The sequence below is a fragment of the Condylura cristata genome, unplaced genomic scaffold (assembly GCF_000260355.1).
Source record: "Condylura cristata isolate star-nosed mole 26May11 unplaced genomic scaffold, ConCri1.0 scaffold00019, whole genome shotgun sequence".
Lineage (NCBI taxonomy): Eukaryota > Metazoa > Chordata > Mammalia > Eulipotyphla > Talpidae > Condylura > Condylura cristata.
This window is the reverse complement of record NW_004567120.1, coordinates 32,863,617-32,877,111: the sequence shown is the minus strand read 5'-3', so window position 1 is coordinate 32,877,111 and position 13,495 is coordinate 32,863,617. Positions and strand designations below refer to the sequence as shown.

At 44.0% G+C, this 13,495-nt stretch overlaps 1 protein-coding gene across 1 annotated transcript; it reads right to left on the bottom strand.

The window, feature by feature from the left end:
• Nucleotides 1-2,878: 2,878 nt before the first annotated feature.
• On the bottom strand, nucleotides 2,879-12,263 carry ZNF75D (zinc finger protein 75D). Its single transcript, XM_004685955.2, has 4 exons — nucleotides 12,214-12,263; nucleotides 10,155-10,681; nucleotides 7,622-7,748; nucleotides 2,879-3,740 (listed from the first exon to the last, which is right to left on the bottom strand). The coding sequence occupies exons 2-4, from the start codon at nucleotides 10,599-10,601 to the stop codon at nucleotides 3,031-3,033; spliced, it is 1,284 nt and encodes a 427-aa protein (XP_004686012.2). The 5' UTR covers nucleotides 10,602-10,681; nucleotides 12,214-12,263; the 3' UTR covers nucleotides 2,879-3,030.
• Nucleotides 12,264-13,495: the final 1,232 nt, after the last annotated feature.

Here is a 13,495-nt window from a genome sequence, read left to right as displayed (position 1 = left end):
GACATGGGTGTGACCATATACATCCTGCATTCCCGTGGCCTTCTCCTGTTATCACCTCCGTGATAAAGAACAGAGCCCATATCTGCACAGACCCAGCAATGCCAGAGGAAGCCACAAAATATGGTGCCCACGTTTAGTAAATGCAGAAAGGGAGACACTCGTCACCAGCAATCGCACTGGAAATGTCTGAGGGGGTCTCCGGGGACAGTGGGCCTGACGGCTAAGCTACGCTCCTGCTGTGAGGACAGCAAGGGACCAATGCATCCTCTCCAAGGACAGGGTGGAATCTCACATGTGCTTGTGCCCACGGCTGGCCAGACTCCTGGAGGAGGCATGCCTCCTGGGATTGGACACCTGCCGAAAAGAAAAGCCACAGGTAAGCCGAGAGTAAGCGTGGCTACTTGCTTTAGGAGCAAATGGGTCAAAGGGTCTTGGATAGGTGTTCTGATGTGGCCGCAGAGGACACTGCAGAACAAGGAACCTGGCAAGGAACCTGGAAGGAAAAGGTCAGGAATTCACCTCAGAGCCCTTTTCTCATCTGGTGACTGCAGAGGCCCCTGTGTTCTCACCTGTGTGCAATCACAGTTGACCTTGGCCACGCTGAGGCTTCCATTACCTTCTATTCTACAACTCTTGCCCTTCCCGTGCCATCACCACCTCATGACCCTGCTGGACCACCATATAAGCGCTTTCCTAGAAGAGAGCAACCTCCTCCCAGTATGTCCATGTTTCCTGTCTCTGGCCTTCCTGAGCAGAACGGTCATGTGAAAGCAAACCCGCTGCCCAGCTTCCCCTACGTAGGAGCATGCAGGTGTCCCCCATTGCCCTGATCATGAAGCATAACTTCCCAGCACAGCTGATTAAAGCTCTTCCCAAGCAGGACTCCCATCTCTGTCCAGCCTCCTGGATGGCCCCTCTGTCCCCACCCCCATAGCAGGAGCTCTGCAAAGTGCCAGGTTCTCCCTCACTCTGCACCTGTCACCTCTGGCCATGCTTCCCACACCCCTCTCAACTCCCACTCCCCACCTCAGTAGGCTCACTGTAGTTCATCCTAGAGGACTCAAGCCACAGACCCCTTACTCAGCTCACCTGCCTTCCCTGCCAAAAACTGGCATGAGGGCCCTCCTGGGAGACCCCACGTCATCCTGCCTGCTCACACGTCCTTGTTCAGTCCGGTCTACATCACATGAGGTACCTCCTTACAGATTTGTGTGGGCTGCCGCATTTGCAGTCTGGTATCAGAGTATTGCTTGGTAGAGAATAAAATCCCATGGTTTTAAAAAAATATATATTTATGCATACAGAACTGGGGGACAGGCCAGAGGTGCAGGGGCAGTGACAGGATTCACCAGAGGCAGTGACAGGATTCACCAGAGGCAGAGTGGGGAGCAGAACAGGCAGATTGACAATGTACACTGCTGAAGGGAGCAGTGGGTAAGATATGAGAGGTTTGCTGCGCCATGTGGGTCCCTCTTTCGCCTGGGATCAAACTCATGCTGCAGTGGCTGCAGCTAGCTTTATAGTGCTGCACTTTAACGCGCTACCCTACCAAGGAGGGCCCACAAATCCCGTTTGATGACCAGAAGTGACATGTTCCATGTGGATAAGCAAAGGAGAAACCCAAGGGAGGGTGGGTTTTTCCTATACACCAAGGAATAATCCAAAAAAGCATTTTGGGTTTGTTTTGAGATTAAGACTCTAGAAGCAGTAAATAAAATACTATAAGCCAAAGTCAGTGTGGAGTACATTTGAGGGGACTGAAGGGAAAAAAATGGGCTGTGATGCTGAAGTTAGCATTTGGACAGGTCAGGAGATCCTGAAGTCAAAGTAGGGAGTAGGAATTAATGATGTGGGAAGTGGGAAGCTCTTGAGACTTTCAATGCCTTGGTGCCTGTGGTGTTTGAGGAAAATTATTAAGTATTGGTGGAGATATTTTGAGTCTCCCTCTCCAGGAATATGGCATTGTCAAGCTTTCCGTAAGTCCTCACAAGACTCCTATGGGCCTAAGAGTGGGTAAAAGGGTGATGGTTCTCTGACCATAGCCTGTGTACAGGCACAAAAAGAGCTTTTGAAAAATAAGTAGCCCCTGTTAACCGGCCAACTCTTGAGTTTAGGAATGAAACTCACACCTAAAGAATTCTCTTGAAATAGGATTTGGAGCCCTTCAACAGCCACTAGATCATGATTTGAGAGTAATACTTTCCAAGATACCAGTGCCATGAACTGAAGGGATAGTATTTAGAGAGGGATGCTCATTTCAAAGCTTGGTTGTGGCTGAGCAGCCACAGAAATGGGCCACAGAGCAATATGCCTTCCATTTGAATGCCTTTACTCCAGAGTAAATGATAACAAAAAGGAAAAAAAAAAAGGCCATTTGTCCATAAAGGGACAGAGACCATGCTTTCTTTATAATTTCACTATATATACCCCAGTGTTGAAAGGATAGGAGATATCAAGTGCTTTCAAGATTCCTAAGTCTAATACTGGCATTCTAGACAGTAAATACTGCAACAGGCACTCAGAGTAGAGGCAACTACAATGGAGACAAGTCTCCGGAGCAAGCAAATCCTATTTTCCTGCTTTAAAGTTCCTGAGCACTGGGCTTGGTTTTTCATGAAAAGAGAATGTCAGCCATAGAAACTGTCTCCTGCTTAGTAATTCTCTCTGGACTTTCTTCTGAGGATGTGGCTACTTTTATAGTCCATTTCTCCTGAGAAAGACTCACAACCATTGTGTACTTGATGAACTAAATATTTAAAGTGTACATGGGGGGGGGGGTGAGGAAGCTGAATAACCACACAAATAGATAGCTACAGAGATAGATGCATTTCATTCTTTTAATCTCTTTACAAGGTATTTATTACATTTTTTTGTGCTAGGCACTGAAGACACAATGCTGACTAAAACAGTTAAGTCACTTTTCTGTGAAGCAGAAAATGTTATGTTGATGAGACTCCTATCATTAGATGCCTCATAATTTTGTATTATTTCATCATGCCTGGGGGAAAGCTCCATATATGGTGACTTTCTTCAGACTGGAGACACTGGGCATGATTCTCTTCTCCTGTGAAGTTTCTGGTGTCTAAGAAGGCTTGACCGCCTGCTAAAATTTCTCCTGCATATGCTACAAGTATAAGGCTGCTCACCTGTGTGGGTTCTCTGGTGTTTAATAAGGTGGGAATTCTGAATGAATCTTTTTCCACATTCATAACATTTAAAGGGCTTCTCGCCTGTGTGAATTCTTAAGTGTGTGTGTAGATTTGTGTTATGACTGAAGCTTTTCCCACACCATGAACAGCTATATGGTTTTATTCCTTGGTGGGTCATTAAATGCTTATTAAGATCTGAACTCCATCTAAACCTCTTATCACATTGTTGGCATTTATAAGGTTTCTCTTCAGTATGAATTCTCTGGTGCTTAATGAGGTCAGAGCTAACTCTGAAGCTTTTTCCACACTCCTGACATTTAAAAGGTTTTTCTCCTACACTGCCTTTCACATGAAGATCCACACATTTTTGAAGCTCTTGTTTATAAGCTGACGGTTTCCTTCTTCTCTTCCCTGGAAAGGCTTGATGTCGTTTCTGTGCCCTGCATTTACCACCATGATTTTCTTTGCCTGTTGCTTTCTGAGAAACTTTCATTCTGGCCTTTCGTAATACTTTGCATCCTGATGTTTGAATTTCTACTGTAGAAGCAGAGATAGGTTGGTCATTTCCAGTATAATTTCTGAGCTTTAACCCTGTGGAACAAACAAAAGAATCAGACATCTACGTCCAAAATAAGAAAACTACAAGAACCGAGAGAGATTTTAATGACAATTTCTTTTTTAAGAAAAAAATACCAGAATTAATTTCAGGTCCAACATGGCATGAACCCATTTTCTACCTAATTCTCTTATCAAGGCACCACAACAAACCCATTAAATAATGCCAGAGATACTATGGTGATGGCACATGGGTGATCTGGTGATGGGAAACCCAAGGGGATTGCAACTGAGATGGAAAAATGCACAAAATTATGTAAAAATAAACTAATATAATAAAAAAAAAAGGTCAGAGATAACCAATAGAGAAATCTAAGAAGTGGTAAGCAAAGGGCAAGAAGATTTGGGACTATAAGACTAGAAAAGTAACATATTAGTGCATCTTATATCCATATACCCAACAGAGAGTAACCTTAGATGTAGTATTTTCTCTCAGCCTAGCAACAGACGGCTGTCTGGGGAGGCTTACTTCTTCCTCAATCTGAATGGGAAATTTGACAACATTAGAACCCTGGTTAGGAGATAACAGAGATACTCTTGAATATGTACATACTTCCTCCCTTTCAGGTATCACCAACAAGGAAACCTGGGACCCTGCACAGTATTATATAAATCAAGAAGACAAAAATAACACCATATAATGCTGAAAAGTATAACTGGAAGGACACCCCCACAAAAAAACAGTAAAGAACCTATGTGCTAAACTAAAACAAACTGCCCACTAAATTACTTAAATAAGAATCAGAATCTCCTACCACAATAAAAACAGGATACAATAAAGAAAAATCACCCATCATACCAAGAACCAAAAAAACTCACAATTTAAGTGAGAAAAGGCAATCTGACAAAATAGAATAAGGTTAGAAATCAGAAATCAAAAGCAGAAAGACAACAGAATAACTATAAAAAGTATGTGAAAATGAAACAACATATTTTTAAGCAGTCCCTGGTTTAAAGTAAAAGTCTCAAAGTAAACAAACGCATTGCTGAATGGAAATGAGATCATAATATATAAATATATGCGCAATGCAGCTAAAGAAGGGTTCAGAGGAAAAAGGGTTAAGTCTCAAATCAATTATCTAAGTTCCTACCTCAAGAAACTAGGAAAAAAGCAAAATAAAAGTCATTTGAAGACAGTTAACAATAAAGATCTGAGTAGAAATCAAACAAAGTATGTTTTTTTAAAAAATATTTAAGACCACCCTCCCTGGTGGCCAACAGGTTAAAGCACAGTCCTATGAAGCTATCCACAGCCACTGCAGCACAAGTTCAATCCCCAACCAGGGAGAACCAGGGAGGTGACCTACATGGCACAGCAGACGGCTCCTGACCTGCCTGCTCCTCCCTTCAGCAATGTGTTTCAGTGGATCTGCCAGTTCTGTTCTCCACTGTCTCTAATGAATTCTCTCACTCACTACACTTCTGGTCTGTACCCTAGTTCTTGTGTGTATAAGTAAATAAAAAGGGGAGAACACACAAATCATCAGTATCAGGAAGGAAATAGGTATATTACTACACATTCTTCAGCAATTAAGATAATAAGGAAATACTCCAAACAACTTTATGAATTTTACAAGTTAGGAAAAATGGGCAAATTCCCTGAAAACCACAAACTAACAGCTAGCAACCAATATAAAACAGAAAATTTGAATAGTGTTGTGACCATTAAGGAAACTAAATTCATAATTTTAAAGCTTTAAAAAAAATTAAGTCAATATGCTGCTACTGTTTTCTATCAAATATTTTAAAAATTAGAGGAGGAAATGCTACCAACTCATTTTATAAGGTCAAACTACCCCAATAGAGAAGCCACAGAAAGACAGTACTACAAAAGAAACTAGACTAACATCTCTTATATATGTAATGTAAAACTCCTCAACAAAATTCTCATAAGTTGAATGTAATAATATGCAGGAATAATACACCATGATCAAGCAGAATTTACTACAGGTATAAAAGTTGGTTCACTATCTGGTATCAAGCAACCTGCTAAAGAAGTCAGATCATACTCATCTCAACAGGCACAGAAAGTATTTGACAAATTCCACATTCATTCCACATGATAAAAATAGTCAAAAGTCAGGAATTACATTGACTTGATAAAGCATATCAGCAAACCACCCTGAACTAACATCACAGATAATGGTAAAAGATCTAATTTTTCATGATAAAGTTGGGGATAGGCAAGGATGTCTGCTCTCACCACTCTTAACATTATTGTAATTTGGAGCTATTGCAGTAAAAGGCACTGCAGATCATTGTCTACATATAAAATTCCACAGGAATCTCAAAAAAAAAAAAACAACTTAGAACCATTAAGTAGGGTGACAGTAAACAAGATCAAAACACATTCAGTGGCACTCCCATATAAAATAATGAACATGTAGAAACCAAAATTTAAAAATCAACATTGTAAAGAGATGAATACTCCTTAAACTAACACATGGATTCAATGTAATTTCTAGCAAAATTTCTTTTCTATAAAATATTTAATTTATACATACAGAACTGGCATACAGGCCAGAGGTGCGGGGAGTGAGAGTATTCACCAGAGATGGAGTGCGGAGCAGAACAGGCAGATTGACTGAAATCCACTGCTGAGGGGTATAACGGGCAGGACAGGAGAGGTCTGCTGTGCCATGCAGGTCACCTCCCTGGCTGGGTGATGCAGTGGCTGTGATAGCTTCATAGTGCTGGGCTTTTACTAAACCATTGCTCCACCAAGAAGGGCCCTCAACAAAGTTTCTTATATATAAGCTTACTATAAAAGTTATAAGGAAAGGCACAGACTATAAGAATAGCTAAAGTGCAATGCTGTATTGGCAAAGAAGACTAAAATAAAAAGTATCAATCTATCTCATAGAAATTAAGGCTTTATGTACAGCTAATCAAGATGGTACAACACTGGCAGGGGGGAAAGATACACAGCTCCACAGAACAGAACAGATGCACACAAATATGATCAACCTACTTTTTGGACAAAAGTATAAAAGTAATTCAATGGAGAAAGGATACTTTTCAATAAATGTTGCTAAAGCAACTGGCCCTCCATAAGCAACAAAAAAGAACCTTAAGCTAAATTTTACATTTTATATAATAACCTCAAAATGGACCATACACTTAAAATGTAAAAAAATATGAAACTTTTAGGAAAAACATTAAAGATGTAGGGCTAGGGAGAGTTCTCAACTTGACACCAAAACCACAATCTATAAAAGGACAAAATGAAAACTTGTCCTCATCAAAAACTTGTTACTCTATGGTAGCCCATGAGAAGAGTATAAATAGACAATAAAGACTTGGAGAAACTATTTGCAAATCACATATCCAACAAATCACTACAATCTAGAATATGTAAAGAGCTCTCAAAACTCAACAGTTAAAAAATCCACTTAAATAGCTAATCCCAAAAGGTAACACACTTTGATTCTATTCGTATATTTTTGACAAATGCAAAATTTTAGAAATGTAAAACAGACTGGAGGTTAGCATGGTTTGGTAGAGGGGTGGGACGTAACAGAAAGACTAAAAAAAGGACAGTGCCGGGTCACAGGCCTGAGCAATTGGGTAAACTGTGGTGCCCTTTACTAAGCTGGGAAAGATACGGGAATAACAGCTTTGCAGGGTGAGATGGGAATATAACAGATGAAGAATTCCATTTAGAATAAAGATGTGGCACATGTATTTGTGAAAGGCTCTCCAGGTGATTGGGACATGCCTTTCCTTCTCCCCACACTATGAAGTTGAGACTCAGCCAGCTACTGGAACACTGGGACACTCACATAGATGCATTTTCCATAAATTAAGGACCTAAGAGGTTACTCAACTTCTACACAGAGGAAAGGAAGCATCTTTACCTAGAGAGATGACAGTCTCATAGTTTTCATGCATTACTTCATTATAAAGGGTCTTCTGAGTATCATCCAGTAATTTCCACTCTTCCTCGGAAAAAAACACAGCTACATCTTCAAATGTCAACAAACTCTAAAGAAGAAAATGGAGTGTAGTTTAGTACTTGCCACTTCAGAAGCGGTCGTATCACTTATCTCTATTACACAGCAGACCAGTCACTGAAAAAGTGGAGTACGTGATTTTGGGGGGGAAAAGTGAGATGGTAGGAAAGGAAGGAGCCAAAGTGATCTGTAAACAACTTGGGAAGTGCCCAATTCCCATGGTGCCAAGCCTAGCTGCATGGAGACCATCTGGAGCTAACACATCTCAGAGACCCTGTTAGGCACTGTTAGGCAGCAGGAAAAAGAATAGATAAGCCATTTTCAAGCTGCCTGAAAAGGTTGTAAAGTACAGCTCACCTGGAACTCAGGCAGAATGAACTCAGATACCATCTTCCCAGTTTTTGGTGTTTTTCTGCCCAGAAAGGGCTAGAATCTGTTGAGTAGGCAGAGCTGTAGATGGAAAAGAGCCAGAGAAAATTTCTCTTTTCTGTTTATGAATATTCTGAGCTGCTGATTCCTAAAAATGTAGATCAGGACACATCAGTGAAGATGGCTCACCTTTACAACTCTGTGTGGGGGTGTGTGTCCAAGAAGTAGCCATTTCATTGTAATTAAGCAGCAAATAGTCACTACTCTATAGAACAGCTTCCCCAGATGTCATGAGAAAAATTAAATTGTTCACTGAGCTGGGCAAGAATGCCACAGGTCCTCCAGTGTATGGTAGACATGTGGGAAGATTTTCCTTTTTACATGGTACACAGTTCTTTTCCCATTCTGCCACTTGCAACCTCTTTCTGTTCCCTATTTCTCCTGTAAGGGTGAGATGAACCTACCTATCCCTGTTCCATCTTCTTTCAAAGTTTCAAGGAGCAAGGTCCACAGTAGGTGCAAGGATGGTCGGGTTCTAGACTTGAATATTTCTGTACCCAAGACTGACCCTCACCTTCACCCATATTGGCTTGTTTTACTCTCACTTGAGAGAGAGTGTAACAGCTAGCATGACCCAACACCTGGCAAATTTGCACGATCTGTTAAGTGGCCAATTACTATCACAGCTCCCAAGAGAACAGAATTATTATGAAGGTCCTCACCTCTTTCTCATACAGGCTGGGTTTGTTTAAGTATTCCAGCCCAGCTGTTCTTGGAGTACCTGCTTTGTATTCCAACATTCTTTCAATGGGAACACACCTGTTGGCTAGTGTTCTGTTGGCTTCAACTTAAAGCCTGGGACCATTGCTGGCCCTCCCAAGGGCACTGTCTCCTTTCCCAGCTCATGGACAGTAACCAAAAACTAATTTCCATCCTCATTAGCACACAATTACTTTTGGGGTGGTGGTAGAGGGACGACCAAGAGTAAGGCACAAATTCAGGGAATATATGACATTAAGAGAACTAATAAAAATGGAAGTGATATGGCGGTACTATTTTTTCACAAAGAATAAGACACATCATCTGGGCCAATAAGGACAAAATGAAACAAGCTGTTTCCCTGTCAGCCTCTATCCCTTCACAAACAGCCACACCTCAGTCCCCGACAGGGTGGGAGGAGGTTACCTGTTCTTATACTATTTTCAATGGCTTATTTTCTTAACTTGGATCCATGTGTTAATGGTTTTCTATCTTTTGTAGTCACTAAAAAATAAGGACTTGAATAGAAACAGTTTTCCTTTTGGATTTTCCAATCCTTCCATGGTCTGAAGGATTTTATATAATAGAGGGGAAATGGAGGAAGAGTGAGGCTCTACCTTCCCTCCATGTTAATCAGTTCTAATGAGATGCCAAATATATGTTCTACCTTGTATTCTTCAAGGTGGACTGAGGAAAGGAAGTATGCTGACATATCCCAAGGGCATCCTTGGTTCCCTACTCACCAGCAAGGGCCCTGGCAGACTGCTAGGTGAGGGCAATGGAGTCCCTTCCCCTGGTCCAGAGATGTGTACTCCCACTGCAGAGGGCCATGACCCTCGACATACTAATTTGCTCATTCAGTTGTCATTTTTTCTTCTTTCCATGTCCTTGTTTCCCCCTTGTCTTTCCACTGTTTTCCCTTCTAAATCTCCCCCAGAGTTCTCTGATTTATAATTGCTACCTTCTCTCTCCTTTGATTCTCTAAATGTTCTCCATTTTTTCAGTTTTCCCAATTTTTTTTCTTGCCTTTTACTTCTCTGGCTCTAAATTCAAGTCTTCTCTCCTCAGCCATGCCAGACTAGACACACCACTCAATTCATTCTGGTCCTAAAAAGGGCAAAATGCATTTCTTTTTCTAAGGCCAGAAACGGCCAAGAACTCTGAAAGTGCAGGCTACTATCACTCAAAGTCTGTGACTTCAGATCCCCGCTAACTGTCCAAAGCGCATAGAAGAGTGTCACGATCATCTCTTTCCCCAGTTAACTCCACCTCCAACTTAGGTACACATGTAAGGAATCGTGCTTCTCACCTTATCACTTATTCCACCATGTTCTCTCTGAAAGCGTTCTACCAGGGCTACAGCCTCTTTGATGTTTTGTGGATGATACTTCTGCACCCAGTTCTGGGCATCCCTGGGAAGAATGGTCAGGAACTGCTCTAGCACCAGCAGTTCCAAGATCTGTTCTTTCGAGTGGATCTCTGGCCTCAGCCACTGATGGCATAGTTGCTGAAGTTGGCAGACTGCCTCAAATGGTCCAGGTGCCTCATGGTAATAGAATCTCCGGAAGTGATGACGAGCATTTTCAGGACCAACACTGACAACTTGTGGGCTGGATTCCTTATTCTGGCTGGAACTTTCTTCTACGGACTTCTTAATCTCCCACAAAGCTGCCACATGTGGGTACACACATGCATTCACCTTCAGAGGTCTCCTCATCATCTCCTCTAGGAAAAATTTCATTCCCGGGTGTGACATCTTCCTGGTGCCACCTCTAACAACCGAGGGTTTGTCAGGTTTGATGTAAAACCAATGAATGGATCTTCTTCCCAAGGGCACTGAGGGAGAGGAGAAAACAATTACACATCCCCCAAAAATGTACATGACACAATTTACTTGATATTTTTAGTTATCAGAGAAGAATGAACAAGAAAGTTCTGCTTCACTTCCCCTACAAAGTCAATTGCCAAGTATTAAGCTATTCATGACGACAGACAACTTCAGGACATACATTTCTCTCCTTTCTTTGAAACACAGCATAGCAGAAAAGACAGATGGCAACTGGTCACTTTCACTTTTTTTTTAAGGTTGAGGAAAGGGTGGTGGGAGAAAAACTGGCCCACACTTGCTAAAAGGAAATTTGAGATTATCTAGTTCTTAATCTGTTTGCTTCCTAGTTCATCTTCACAAATAGGATATATCTGAGATTCTCTGAATTTTAACATATTCTGCTCTTTTGTCCCTAGTTAGGAGCAAAACAACTAATAAAGACTGACCTTTGCTTCATAAAACATTTCATATATTCCTTTCTAATTGTCTTAACACTGGAAGGAGAACTGAGTTCTCCTCAGTGAGACAGGCAGATCAGATCAGAAAAATAACTTTATTCCTCTTAGAGAATATACATGAAATACTCATCAACATTTGGGTGTGTGTATTTGGGGGGAGGGTATTCTTTTGGGAAAGACTTGTAAAGGGCACCGTGTAGATTTGTACCTGCATATTAAGGTGTGGGCTTGCTTTTTATTGGGAAAAAGCTTAGTCTTGTTCACAAGATACGCAAATGTCAGATAGTCAAAAAGAAAGAAAGGTGATGATTACAGTTTTTCAGACAGGAAGAATCCTCATAGAGGGAGCCCGTCCCTTGCCTTCACATCTTCTTGGGGTCACAGAAATCCAAAAAGCTGGGGATGGCCTTGGGAGTCTTATTTTCCATGAGGGGATCCGGCACACAGGGAGTTCCTGGCTGCCAGTCCGGCTCAGGGGGTTCAGGGGGTTCGGGGACACCTCCTTATACTGAGCAGTCAGCAGGAGCTGCTGTCTTTGCGGCCGAAGCGTCCCCTTCTTCAGCGGTGTCATAAGCCAGAGCAAATGGGTGCAGTGTAGACTTTTCCTGCCCACTCCCCGCACGGACACGCTCACGCCTGCGGGAGGCCTGGGGCGCCGCGCCCAGCTTCCCCGCGCCCCTGCAGCGCGCCCCGGCGCCCGCCGACCGGCCTCGCGCAAGCCAGCACCCGCCGCCTGAGAGAGACCGCGACAGACGGGAAAGGTTGCTTCCCGCCCGCGCCCCTACTCACCGCCGCGCAGCCGCCCCCAAATGGTCGCAAGTGGAGCCGCTACCTCAGGGCGTTTCTGGCCCTGACCCAACAGGAAAGGCAGCTTCTCCGCGGCCACTACGGCCGCGAAGAGGCCACGCTCCTCTAGCCCCGCCACGCGGAGGAGTCGCCACGCCTCCGGAGGGCGCGGAGCGGGGTGCCCTCCCAGCCCCCCAGCGACCTGGGGGCGCTGTCGGGCAGGCGCGACAGAAGGCGGGGAAGCGGCGAGATCCGGTGGCAGAGGCCTCGAGAGACCCGGTCCCCCGCCCCTATACCTCTAGCTCCGGAAGCCGTCCCTTGACTCGCCGTGTTGGGGTGGCGGTTGGAGGATCAGGCGCCAACCGGAAGAGAGAGGAGGCATTTCCGGTGGCCTCGCGACGGAACCCCCTGCCCCTCCCCCACCCTTCTCCCAGGACCCGGCCTGTGGCGTCGGCCCAGCCAGTCAGAAGCCGCCCCCGGGGCCTTCCCATCTTCCCCTTCAGCCTGGGGGGCTAGAGGAGTGAGGGCCCTCTGTCTCCAGGCCTAGAGGACCCCCCGAAAGCGACTCATCACCAGGGAACCCTGTAGCCTCCTGACTCCAGGTGCCGCTCACGGTCTGGTATCCCCCACTTGCTAAGTGTTGCGTGTCGAGATCGTGCCAGCGTCGAGTTCTGTGGCCCCATCGGCCCTTCCCACCGGGTACTTCTCCCATCACCCCTCGGGCCTCACTACGGTAGTCCCCGGCCATCTTGAGTAAGAGGGGGGTGCCGCCCCAGTCAGGCCCCTCGCTCGATGAGCAACAGCGGCCCCTTCGATGTTTTAACCCCCTTTTCTGGTCCACCGGCGAGTCTTCCTGACTAATATCTTTTGTCTTTAGTCTTGTTAGGTAGGTTTTAACCTCGCCATGTAGGTTCTAAGTCGATTGCCCTTTGGCATAGAAAATGAGATGTAGACGGCCATGTTCTCAGGGCCACACAGATTATAGGTAGTCGATTTAAAAAAAAAAAAAAAGGGTTGTATGTCCCCAGAGCTTTTTCTGCGTCTTTACGCTTCCCTGGGAACAGGGACCATGATTCTTCATGCACCTGTAATGCTCAGGCCCGTCCTCTGGATAGTCGTCTTAGAACCTGAGCCTCAGGGGTGATAGTGCCTCCAAACGGTTAGCGTTTATGTAGTGCTGAGCCATCCAGACAGTTTGTCCCTGTGCATCAAAGATGAGGAATCATGTGGGTCCCTCACGGAAGACGGGAAACTGGTCTTTTGGAAGTCAGTGTGAGAAACCACTCAGGCAAGCGGAAGAGGTATCAGTGTGTCTGTGAGGAAAATAAAGAGCATCTGTCTCACTTTTTACATGCAGAGACAGTGGAGGCTCAGAAACAAAGGTCAGTCCTCATTTGAAAAGCGAAGCTGCCTGAAAGTGCTAGAGCATGCAGTGCATTATCTGTGATCTATAAACAGTACAGGCGTTTGGTTCACCAGAGAATCGTTTTTCAGGATGGTTCTTTCAAGGCTTTGTTCCTGAAGTCAGGCATTTTTAACTTAATATTTTATGATAGTGAAGAGGATATCAGTGAACTG

What these genes read in the sequence shown, in the direction of transcription:
- ZNF75D (XM_004685955.2), bottom strand. Translation starts at nt 10,601, where the DNA reads ATGTCACACCCGGGAATGAAATTTTTCCTAGAGGAGATGATGAGGAGA. An exon ending in ATGGTGGAATAAGTGATAAG is followed by an intron (nt 7,749 to 10,154) that starts GTGAGAAGCACG and finishes TTTCTTCTTTAG; the next exon opens with AGTTTGTTGACATTTGAAGA. An exon ending in TGAGACTGTCATCTCTCTAG is followed by an intron (nt 3,741 to 7,621) that starts GTAAAGATGCTT and finishes TTTGTTCCACAG; the next exon opens with GGTTAAAGCTCAGAAATTAT.